The sequence below is a fragment of the Cyrtonyx montezumae genome, unplaced genomic scaffold (genome assembly GCF_038088225.1).
Source record: "Cyrtonyx montezumae isolate F1298 unplaced genomic scaffold, pur_monq_1.0 scaffold_6, whole genome shotgun sequence".
Classification (NCBI taxonomy): domain Eukaryota; kingdom Metazoa; phylum Chordata; class Aves; order Galliformes; family Odontophoridae; genus Cyrtonyx; species Cyrtonyx montezumae.
The window spans coordinates 6,596,923-6,609,363 of NW_027072067.1; the positions used below are offsets into that span (position 1 = coordinate 6,596,923).

General features: G+C 41.7%; 1 protein-coding gene across 3 annotated transcripts in view; it reads left to right on the plus strand.

The window, feature by feature from the left end:
- Window positions 1-12,441, plus strand: part of BICD2 (BICD cargo adaptor 2) — a 78,471-nt gene that overhangs the window by 55,368 nt on the left and 10,662 nt on the right. For all 3 annotated transcript variants that reach the window (XM_065749773.1, XM_065749774.1, XM_065749772.1), the window contains exons 3-6: window positions 4,561-4,713; window positions 7,060-7,512; window positions 8,593-9,612; window positions 10,594-10,745. In XM_065749773.1, the coding sequence (XP_065605845.1) occupies window positions 4,561-4,713; window positions 7,060-7,512; window positions 8,593-9,612; window positions 10,594-10,745 (1,778 nt within the window). The remainder of the gene's footprint in view (window positions 1-4,560; window positions 4,714-7,059; window positions 7,513-8,592; window positions 9,613-10,593; window positions 10,746-12,441) is intronic.

Below are 12,441 nucleotides of genomic sequence, written 5' to 3' on the forward strand. Positions count from 1 at the left end.
ACTTTGCAAAACTTTAATGGTTTGCCAAAAAAAGATGAGCTAAGTGCATTAGTGCTGGAGCACTACCCTACTAATCACAGCTAAAGAAAGTCTCAGACATGCCATGCTAAGATGCTTCATTATGTTATGAGAGGACAACTTTGGTACTTGTATGTTTTTGCTACCAGTTTAAATGTAGCTGTATGTCTTCCATTAGCACTTCAGAGAGAGGTCTGCTACTGTCCTTTATTTCTCTTCTTTCCATGGGAGGATAAATGCATTGTGAGTTACACCTCTCATCTTTCTTAGCACTCATGATTTTTGTTCCCTGAAGGATATTTTTCACAGAGTTCAGCCTGTCTGTGCTTGGAAAGACTGGAGTGTCTCGTGTGAATTAGAGCTCTTCAGAGCTTGTTTCCTAGCCCAAATAAAACAAAACCCAGCGACTTGTGTGTGGAAGGAAGGTCAGATTCACTCACTGAAACAGCTCCTAATGCATAAGGTTGGCACAGCTGGCCCAAGTGCAGGTAAACCTTGAAGGAGGAAAGACTAATTCAATTATCCATGTGTTGTAAGCTCTCGTTGCAGAACGACCCAAAAAGCCAACACACGTGTTCCCAGTATGTAGTTAGGAGGCTTGTTTCTGAGATACATGGCTGAGCAGCCTCTGCTCATTGCTGGAGCTCCTGTGAGAGCACTGGGGACAAGAGGTGCCCTGGTGGGCTTTGAGCTTTTTGGGTACTTCAGTCTGCATGTGACTGCAGGATTTTTTTATTCCTATTCCCAAACTGAAATCCTATTTCACAGAGGCACCTGGGAAGTGAGGCTTTGAGTGGGATGTGAGTCATCTCTCTTAGGGCTTTTCTTGACTTAGTAATTTTTTCTTTATGAAGTGGGATTAAAGCTTGGCCTCACTTTCGAAAACACACAGAACACTGTTCTGCTTCTGAGTGACCGCAGTGCTCTGCCTTCCTCTTTCCTTTCCCTGTTTGCATCAGCCTCTGTCAGCAGTCACACCAAGGCCTACTTTAACAGCTTTTCAGCAGGTTGACCATGTCACCCCATGAATTGTTACGAGGAATCTCAACTACAGGTTTAGCCTAATAGCTGTTTCTCTTCAGTGCGCAACAAAACAAGACAGCAGAAACATTTTCTATAGATTCTTGAAAACATGTAGTCCTACTAATGCAAACAGACACTTTGTGTACTGCTTGTGGTCTCCTTTGTGATGTTTCTTTTGAATGTATCCGTGTTGTAAAGCACTTCTGAAAACATCTTAGTTTTCCTGGCAGCATTTGAAGAGGACACAGGTTCTGGGTGCAGAATCCATGCAGTAACAGTTGTGTGTGTGGCTGGAGGCAGAGAAGGTGGAGCCAGGTGAGGTGGCCTTGGCATTTCTCTGCCTCTAAAAAGAGGAACTGGGTTCTGCTGCTGTTCTGGTGTGATTGTGAGGCTGTTAAGAAAAGGGAAATAAATACTTGAATAGTTGCAAGTCATAGTAAATAATTCTGTTTTAGAGAATAGAATGGGCAACACTTTAAAAAGGAGATGCTGCTGTAGCTCCAGCATGTGAGGAAGCAGAGAGGAGGCCTGAGATGGCCCTGGCCTGTGTGAGCAGCCATGCCATAAAGGGGTCTTTGTTGTAATGAGTATCCAGGTTCCAGCCCTTTTGTTCTTGTATTGTAAACCCTTGGACCTGATGGAATTTTTTTTCTTTTTTTTTCTCCCAAGTACCAGCATTTGGTTTTATGCCTATAATATAAGCAAGTTATTTAAGAGCCTGTGGCTCAAAAGTGAGGAGGAAAAGATTTTTGGTCTATCAGGCAGACTGAGTTTGACTTTTCCAGGAGTCTTCTACATCCCAGACCGTTCTGAGGATCAGTATTCCCAATTTTTATGATGCAGTGTAATAACTTTGCTAGGAGATGCTGGATTACTTATTTCTTTTCCTCCCGCTAACGGAATATACGTAGGTCACTCTGGCAGTGGGGAGAGGAAGTAGTTATGCTCTTGATACACAGGCAAGGCAGATCAAGTCCTTCATTTGTTGCAAGGGCCTGCTGTTTCTGGCACCAGTGCTGCTAAAAGGGCTCCACTGAGGACTCCACTGAGTCAAAGCTGAGAAGAAGAAAATGCCAAAGACAAACTCTCCAGCAACAGCAGCAGGGTGGTACGTGGCCATAGGTGTCATCACTTCAGGATCTAGTTTTGTGATCCATGCTCTCCTTGGGCAGGTTGGATGGATGCTTTTGTGTATGGGAAATGTTCTCTGGGTTAACTAGTTAAGAAGGTTTGTCAGGTGGGCAAACGCTCAGCAGAGTTTTGTGGCCATCAGCATCCACATAGTGATAGTGGTGCTTTGTAAGTGCTGTAGTAATTGCTTAGGGTGGAGATAAGACCTTTTGTATAGCCAAGAGCCTAGCCAGGCATGCCCTTGTCTCTGGCTTCATCATCTCTCCTAGTTGTGTTATATGAGGCACGAGGGAAGAAAGGATCCACCAAGGCACTGAAGCAACAACAAACACTGTTATCACAGGAAGGTTCTGGTTTGAACTCATCTCTGCATCAGCTCACCTTTTCTGTGCACTTGAGGAATGTAAAAGAACAGTTGTGAGGACATGTGCAATGTACACATGTCTGTCTTCAAGTACATGAATGCTGTTTGGCGTATGGATAATGTAAAAATCTGTTTAAAGAAGTAGGCAGTAGCTTTTTCTTCTCCACAGGAAAGAAATGCTGATGTTTGATCAGTTATGTGAAATAGCACTGTACTGATCTAACCTTGCAGCTTGCAAGTGTGCACGTTTATGTGACAAGAAAATGCTTAGAGCAGAGTGAAGGTACGGTCAGCTAAACAGACAGTAAATCTTGGTTACATCTTCCTTTTCTGCTCAGGAAACAGAGAGCTATTTTTAAATCTGCCCTTCCTGTATGAATTGAAACAGAATGAGCTTTTTTTTTCTTTCCATGTGCTAGACAGAGCACAACAATACTTACACATTAAATAATGAGCTCTTAGTGCTGCTCTGAATTAAACAGACAGGATTGGCCAGAAACCCTTCTTTATCCAAACAAGAATGGCTCCAATAATTTTTCCAGGCACTGACCTCTGCAAAGATGAGGTCATCCATGGGCAAACAGAAGCAAAGCGACCTGAATGGTGTTTGGGGAGAGCAGCTCTGTGGGAGGTCTGCTGCTGCATTTCCCTTGCTCAGGAGTGGGGAGAATTACAGAGAAGAGCTCCTAATTTGTGTGAAACTTGGGCCGATGCAAGAGCCTTTTGCAGTCTTAACAGTTAAACAGTTGGGATTATCAGGCTGGAGGTTCCTTCTGCCAAAGGTGAGAGGTCTCAGCTCTCAAAGAGGAATTTAGGACACGAACTCACGTCAGTCTGTAGCCTTCAGCTGCCGCAGTGTGGCTCGCTGTAGCTCTGAGCTTGTGCAAAGGTAGAGCTGATACCAGCTCACAGAAACTTGGAAACTTCAGGACCATCCAACTGGGTAAATAATTACACTGCTTTGGTTCTGAACCTAGACTGTGCAGTGAAGGTTTTTTTGGACTCCAGATTTTTATTCTTTTTTGCTGGAATCTGAGTGATTCTGCCAGGCTAGCTTCAGGTGGGGTCACAGAGTGAGTCTTGGCCTAGGTTTGGTTCTGCAGGAACAATCTCTAACCTCAAAGCAAAAAGCATCTGTACGGGGTGAGCTGTCTAGAGTATGCACTGCTGTGGTTGAGAATCAGTAGAGAAATGTGATGCATGCTTGGCAGCATTGCACTTGCATTATTATTGTACTTCAGTGTCTCCTTTCAGTGATTAATGTTTATTTTTGCTTCTCAGTGTGCTGGGAAATAGTGCTCTTTTCTTCAATGCTAACACTAAGCAGGCAAGTTTATATAGTTTAATGTCTCTCTGATATGAGAGGCAACTATAAATGAATTTGTCTCACGGTTGCAGGTAGTTCTGAGGTTATGTTCAAAACATGCCAGATTCAATCTTGGCATACTCTCCCACTACAAACATTTCCTTTATCTCACAGTTCTCTGTAAGTGCCAGGTGATACCTGCGCTTTATTATTGCTGTGTGTTCCTGCTGCACACTCACAAGGGGACTTGGACCTTAGCTTGCCCACTATTGCTGACTTCCTTGCTTCTAACAATATAGAGAACACTAAGGGAATCTGATGAGGACTGTAATATAAATAATTGAATTGTCTGGAGTTGTCTGAATCTCCTCTTGTGAAAGCCCCTTCTCATTTAAGTGGTGATGGAGGCAGGTGTTGACTTGACTAAAGGCAAACTTTAGCCTGTTGCTTACAGTCAGTGAGACGACATAGGTATGAATGCTGATTTACCTGCTTACTTACTAACTTTCAAGTCCAAGGTGGAACAAGAATTTGTAAGAGAGGTAAGAAAACAAAACCTAGCGACAGCATATGTGACTGCGTTTTCTGTAATTTCATTTACTGGGGGAAGAGTTTCTGTTTTAATAGAATCTAATCGATCAGTGCACAGAATTAAAAATGAAAATTTGAAATGTTATGGCAGACCAGATCACCCTCACTTTGGGGTTTGTTTTTCCAGGCCAACCAGAATGTGGAGATCCAGAGGGCCCGCCTGCGAGATGATATTAAGGAGTATAAATTCCGAGAAGCCCGTTTGCTGCAAGATTACACGGAGCTTGAAGAAGAAAACATCTGCCTCCAGAAACAGGTGTCTGTCCTGAAGCAAAATCAGGCAAGTGTTTCAAAGTACTGAGCATTGCTCTCATAGCACTAGTTAATTCCTGTGTCACAGCCTGCTTCCCATCTCCTTGTTTGAACAGACATTTCTTTTCCATTTGTATATTACTTTTGAGACTAAAAGCTCAGAAACAACGAAGAGTTGTTCCAAAAATGCTGGAGCCCTTTCTGACTGTGTTTCTGCATGGTTGTGAGGCTGTGTTGCTTCTGTTTTAAGGTCCAAGTCCTTCCATGGCTGCCTTTTTCTTTGTTGGAAGTAGAGTTTTTCCAGCTGTGCTTTGTTACTTGGTTCAATCTTTTTTTCTGCACTTTTCTTTCTTACTATCCATTTTTCTCTACTGTGTCCATAACCGGATGTATTTCTGAACATAAATCTATATTGCTGCTTAGAGTTAGACCTGACCAGTCCTGTTCTTCTTTCTGTCTTCTGGCTACTTCAATTTAATATGAACTTCAGACACAGTTTCTCTGTACTATCAGACCTTATCTGAAAAGGTGTGTTTAATTGCACAGTTGGGCATCATCGTGATCTTGGAGAAGAAAACTGCATTTTTGGAACAACTCAGGAATTTCCCTGAATTGTCGTTTGTGGAGATAATTAAAATAAACATGGTCTTTGTCTTGATTCACCTACTATTACCCAAAGTCTTTCTATTTTTATACTTCAAGTCCCTATTCATCCTATCAATAGTTCATTGTATTGTTTAAACAAAATTCAATGTCCGGTTGAGAAAATGGCATAATAATCCTGAAAGGAAAAGATTTGGAGGACAGCTGTAGTTTTAATAGCATCTGTAAATATTTAGTAAAAGCTTGTTAGATTTAAAACTTTAGATTTTTTTTTAAATTAATTCTCCTCCTGTGTTCTGACTGAAAGCTGCTCTACCAAGGGAGGTTGAATGTACTTCACTTATTTCCACGTGAGCCTTTATCAGTGTTTACCCCTTTGACCTCACTGAGAGGAAGGTTCCAGCTTGTGCCTGTTCTCACCTGCCTATACTTGGTCTAATTAAGCTGACTGGAGTGCCTTGACATCACGTGGTAGGGATGAAGGAGCAGTTATGCTCTACATGCAGACTGGAATAGATAGTTATCTGGTAAATTCTGGTCTATACAGCTGGTTTGTTTTAATTTTTACTATTTTTGTCTCCTTTATTCTTTTAGGAGTAGCAGGTGAAAGTTCCCAGCTCTGTGTTCACGTTCTAAAATGTATTCAAGAATGCTGTCACTCTGGGTTGAGCCAAGTCTAACCTCAGATGCTATCTTGTCAGTTACTAGTAATTACTGACTCCTTTTTTGTATTCTGGAGCCTTTGAAAATATTCTGCAGTCTCAGATATTTGAGCTCACTGGGCGTATTTAGAACCTAGAGCTAATTTTTTACATGGCAGTGCATTATTCCATTTTATACCTTGCCATTATCCTACTTGGTGAATTGTATTAAGCATTAATTATTCCACTAGCATAACTAGAAGGAGTTTTCCCAGGCTTAAGTTGCCAAACTGAATTAACATGATTGGATCCTGTTCTTTAAATTATGTTTCAGTACTTGTGCATATTGGCACATGAAGATCCTTTCATAGTTAGCTGAAAGTAGACATTTAATTTAACATGTTTTCTTTTTTCAAGGTAAGAAAGGATATTCTTTTAATCTTCTATTTTCAAGGGATTCAAAAGCTTACACTTAATGTTTGTGTTCATAATTTCAGTGCAAGAGTGGTTTAAAACATTCAGTCTTACAGGTAAAAACTTACAGCATCCCATAAGACGTCATGTAGCTGTGTGAGTTGTAGCCCTCTCAATGATGTGCAGAAACAATGATGATAGAAATAATAGGACTTTGTATTTTGAGTTTACGAAAGCAGAGTTTGATTGCTAGGTGCATCCCACTAGTTTTAAGCCCATTGGCATATTAAGCAACACAGGAGAGAATCAGAAGCATAACTTTGGGAGTCTCTGTTTCAGAAATGTTGAGACAAAATTTATAGGAAGGCTGATCAGAGAATCTGTTAATCAAACATGAGAGAAGTTTGCATAATGTGCTAGGAAAGCCTGTCTTGTGATGTTTCTGTATCACACATTACATCTTCCAGCTATCTTAATTAAGTTGGAGTCAATCTATTCAGTTGACAGTTTGCTTAGAAATTTCAGTCTATGATGTTGGTGAAGGTAAGTGGGCAGTGGTTACAGTTACAGTGCAGCAGCAAGGCCTCAGAGAAGGAATTGTTCTCACAGCATTCAGTGAAATCAAACATTCAGAAGTAGAAGTCTTTGGTGCTTTTCCAAGCAGACAATTTTACTAGCAGTTTTTTTTTTTCTTTCTCCTATTTGTATATTTTCAGGTGGAGTTCGAAGGTCTGAAACATGAAATCAAAAGACTTGAGGAGGAGACAGAATTTCTCAACAGCCAACTGGAAGATGCCATCCGGCTGAAGGAGATCTCTGAACGTCAGCTCGAAGAGGCCTTGGAGACCTTGAAGACGGAGCGAGAGCAGAAGAACAATCTTCGTAAGGAGCTGTCTCACTATATGAACATCAATGACTCCATGTACAACAGTCACCTGAACATCTCTTTGGATGGTCTGAAGTTCAGTGATGAAGCCACGGAGCCCAATAATGATGAAATCATCAATGGATTCGAACAAAATTGCCTCAGCAAACACAGCAATGGCAAGAACAGTACGTCAACCCCCAAGAAAAATGAAGGCTTCCCCCCGGCCCCGAGTCTGGTTTCAGATCTTCTGAGTGAATTAAACATTTCTGAAATCCAGAAGCTGAAACAGCAGCTTGTGCAGGTAAACATGTTCTCTGAACAACTCTGTACTTACAAATAAATGCTGTAGTTTGTTCAGAGTGGAAGAGGTATTGTTTTGGGCTGCACATAAAATATGCAGTGCAGTTAATGTATGTAAGCGACAAACCCTCTTTTTTAATATTTTTTATTAAAGCACAGAACTAGCTGGTTGGACGTGTGCTTTAGGACTGGAGGGTGTTAAATATTTAGTGGCATAAAATCTATATTCTGGTATTTTTTAACAATTACTCAAAGAAGCTTAATTTGGTCATGTTTTGTTTGGAGGAATGTCAGAACGCAATATGTGCTGAGTCCTCTATGTCTCTTGTAGCAAGAAACTTTAACTATGAAGTGTTTTGTTAAAAAACTGATGGTTAATCCAGTCACCTTCATCAAAAACAGTTTTGTACAACTATGACTGTTTTCAGTAATTATTTCTAACACTACGGATTCTTAATTGGTGCCAAATGTTCCTGTGTTCTGTGCACGTTCTTTTGGGAGCTTGCAGAGCTTGAAACAAAGTACGTATCTGTGTTGCCTAGAAAAGTTTTAAGGTCATTTAGAAGAAAAAGCCACAGTAGAAAAAAAATGAATTTCTTTCAAATTGAGAACTTTCTCAGGAAATCTTCTAAACTTCCACTATTTCTGAGGCTTTGCATTCTGTCATGTCCTCTGTTTGTGATAACATTCACTTAATCCAATTCAGAAAATAATGTAATGGAACTCTGAGCTCCCACTTGGGGTAACTGCTTGTTGTCTTAGATTTACATGACAATTTGTATTCTAACAGTAAACTTTATCTTATCTTCAGCTGAGAGGATATTTTATTTACAAAGAAAGTGATCACTTTGGAGTGAAAATGGAGATCTGGGGAGAAACACAGCTTGGAAAATTCTTTGTTGTTATTTTCCTTTTTTTTTTTTTTTTTTTTTTTGGAGTACATGAAATATCCTTTTCAATAATGTGCAGGTGCTCAGGTTTCTGTAACCATATGGACCTCAGCAAGTTGCTGTCTCTTATAATAAAACCACTGAAGTGAAATAGTTTCCTTTACGTAGCTGTCTCTGTTCCTGTGTTTCAGATGGAAAGAGAAAAGGTGAATTTGTTAACAACGCTCCAGGAATCCCAGAAACAGCTGGAAAACACACGGGGGGCCCTCTCAGAGCAGCATGAGAAAGTTGGCAGACTTACTGAAAATCTGAATGCAATGAAGAAGCTCCAAGTCAGCAAGGAGCGCCAGTCTGCCCTGGACAACGAGAAGGACCGAGACAGCCATGAAGATGGAGATTATTACGAAGTTGACATCAATGGACCAGAGATCCTGGAGTGCAAATACAAAGTGGCTGTGGCAGAGATTACTGACCTGAAAGAAGAACTCAAAAACGTTCAGGCCAAATACAAAGAATGTGAGTCTAAGTATGAGGAAGAGAAGAGCAGGTATGAGACTGAGAGCCAAGCTCTCACGGAAAAGATTGCCTCATTAGAAAAATCCAGTAGGCATGATAGAGAGCAAGTGTCCAGACTGGAAAAGGAGCTGAAGAAAGTCAGTGACGTTGCTGGAGAAACACAGGGCAGCCTCAGTGTGGCCCAGGATGAACTGGTCACCTTCAGTGAGGAGCTGGCCAACTTGTATCACCATGTCTGCATGTGCAACAATGAAACTCCAAACAGAGTGATGCTGGATTACTACAAAGAAGGCAAAGGAGGACGCAGTAGCCCAGAGGCCAAGGGAAGGAGGTCTCCTATTCTTCTCTCTAAAGGGCTGTTAACTATTGACCTAGGAAAGGCAGAGAATGGCAGTGGTGACAGCAGCCCATCTCCAGTGTCATCTCTGCCATCTCCTGTGTCAGATCCTCGGAAGGAACCGATGAACATTTACAACTTGATCGCTATCATCCGTGATCAGATCAAACACCTGCAAGCTGCTGTGGACAGAACAACTGAGCTGTCCAGGCAGCGTGTTGCCACTCAAGAACTTGGGCCAGTGGTGGACAAAGACAAGGAAGCTCTCATGGAAGAAATCCTGAAGTTGAAGTCCTTGCTGAGCACCAAGAGAGAGCAGATAGCAACTCTGAGAACTGTGCTCAAGGCCAACAAACAGGTCAGTGGGTCTTACAGATGTGATGGTTACGGTCTCAGGTCATAAATACAGCAGAATTTATCTTTGAGGGCATACTGCTGTTACTTAAACTCAGTGGAGCTTTTCTGATATCTGAAGGGAACCAGGCTGAGAAGAGGCAGGCTGTTCAGGAGAGGTATGCAGCTGCACTACTGTGAAGCTGAGCACTGGAGCTGTAACTGGTTTCTGGCTGTCACATGCTCATGAGAGTTTTTATTTAGATAGAGTGAAGCTACCTATCTGAATCATATCAGATTGTGTTTAATGTAAGGAACCTAAAATGAAGAAATAACTTATTTTCTATTTGGAAGACTTCTTAAGCTTATGTCCTCTCTCAAATTGCAAAGTAAAATAAAGGTTTCCAAGATGAGCATGTGATACAGGAATGTGATAAAAATAACAAGGCTGGAAGGTAAAATCAGTCTTTGGTGGTTGGACTGTGCCATAGTGCAGGGCAGCAGTGAAAATAACCACCACTAAGACAGTGTGACGTGCTCCACTGTCTGCTCTAAAGTAATACAAGTATGGCATTGCTTAAGAAGTATGTATATACTTTCAGCTTTCTTTTTCACTGTATCTTAACATAAAGTCATAGCATAATGTAAGATGAGCATAATGCTCCAAGCTCTGGGTGAATGTGTGTAAGTACGGACATACTAAACGCTTTTGTTATGTTGAGGTATGTGATGCTTACTTTTATTTCAGTAGTTAGGGCTAGGTGTTGCTCCATGAATCCCTAGATACTGCTGCATGTTAGTGGGAGTAGGAGCCCCCTATGTGCCATCTGTTTCCAGTGCTCAAAGGTGAAACTGTTTAATCTGTTCAGAAGTTGACCAGAAGTTTAACATCCCAGTACTAAGTCAGTGCCTAATTACATGAATAGCAATTCGAAGGCTCTTAGCCAACCACTTGGAGAAGTGTTCCACTAACTGCTACGTTTCTGTTCTTCCTGGCAAATGATAGACTGCAGAGGTAGCCCTTGCCAACCTAAAAAGCAAGTATGAAAATGAGAAAGCTATGGTTACGGAGACGATGATGAAGCTGCGAAATGAGCTGAAGGCTTTGAAAGAAGATGCTGCTACCTTTTCTTCCCTGAGAGCAATGTTTGCTACAAGGTAAAGAACATCTGAACTCTGCAAAGTTTGTCATTCCTTGCTTGCGTGGGGGAACAGCTGAGCATCCTGCCCACGAGCAGCAAGTAGCTGGGTGGGGTGCCCTTTTCCACATTCATTGCTTACAGTGTTTGTCTGCAATGTGTCCTTATTGACTAGGAAAAAGCTAGGGTTACAGTGTGCTGCTTCAAAAACAGGAATTTGATATGGGCTTGTTTAAGTAATTTGGGTTATTGTCCCTACTGACCACCATCCCTGGCTCTTGAAGTCCTTAGCCCTGAGAGCTGACATTTATCAATGCCAAATAAGTGCTGCTTCTTCAAATGTAGATGTCACTCTGCTTGACCTGTAGCAATCAAGAAAAACAAAACAAAGGTGCTGGCAAACACAAATGTACATTCTTAGGTTGTCTGCTCTGGAGTTGGCATCTCTGATGTCATTTACTGCTGTGAACTGAACAGGGTTGTCAGAGCTTGCTTCTGCTCTGTAGTTGTGCTTTGTGGCATTAGCAGGCTAAACATACTTGCTGACACGTCACGTGCTGTACAAGTGAGAAATGCATTTTAATTTGCATGATGCTTACTGCCATTCTATTGATGTCTTCAAAAATTGGCATGTTTCTGCTTGAGAAACGTTGAAGTAGCAAACTCTTATTATGGAATCCAGCTCTGCTTCACAGCCAAGGAATGTGCAGTTGCCTCCTGTGTGCAGATAATCCTGGAAACCGAAGCAAACCAACAAAAAGCAAACAACAAAAACCAGTGAGAAATAAAGAAAAGGCTTCATCTAAAAGTTGCCTGTCCCAGCTTGGTGGCATTCACAGTGACATCCCTAACAGTGTTCCTGTGCCTGTACATAACAGCACTGCCTGAAGGAGAGGGAGAAAAGAGAGACTATAAAGGCTGCTGGTTAATTAACTTAACACTTGCTTTTAAGAGATGTTTGTAACGATTCCTGAGGCTTTTCTGTGCCTTTCTTTGTGGAGGTGGTTCAGCAGCACCGTGAATGTCCCCTGAGTGACCACAGGCATCCTGGTGATTCTGTCTTTCTCAGCAATATCTTTGTGTATGAGTAAGCATGAAAAGGAGAAATGTAAACTAAGGAAACTGAAGATGGACTTGTGGCACCTCATTATGCTTGAGAAAGCAGAGCCCTGCACAGCCTGCATTTGTCCTGCTCTCCTTTTCTGGAGTGTGATCTAGCAGAAATTGCAATCTGTTTGTTAGTTGTAGATTGCTTGAAGCTGAGAGGAAAGGAAAACATACACTATTGGCTTTCATTTACTTTCCTAGATGCAGACAGTTAGCTGTCTGTGTTCTCCTACATTTATTTCTGCTGCCTCAGTGGATTTGTGTGAATGTGGTTTGGAGAGGAAGAATTGTCAGAGAAATACCAGAGGAGTCGTTCTTTTCCTGCCTTGTTTCTGTGTGCTGTCGTCTAGAGGTCGATTTTGTCCTACTGGAAAGGATTCCTCAGTATGAGGAAGGCAGAACAGGAGTTTTTGTTAAAGCAAGAGGCTCAAGAGCTCAGTGTCAGAGTTCTTGTGGGAGCTGGGTGTGATTAAAGGCAGGAATGGGCACTGTCTGGGAATGCACAGCCAACTCCCCTGCCTCAATGAAGTTGGCATTTCTGAACTTCTGTTCTATGTAGTAACCATAGCAAAAGCAATAAAGGGCCGAGAGCAAAGCAGGACTCAAAA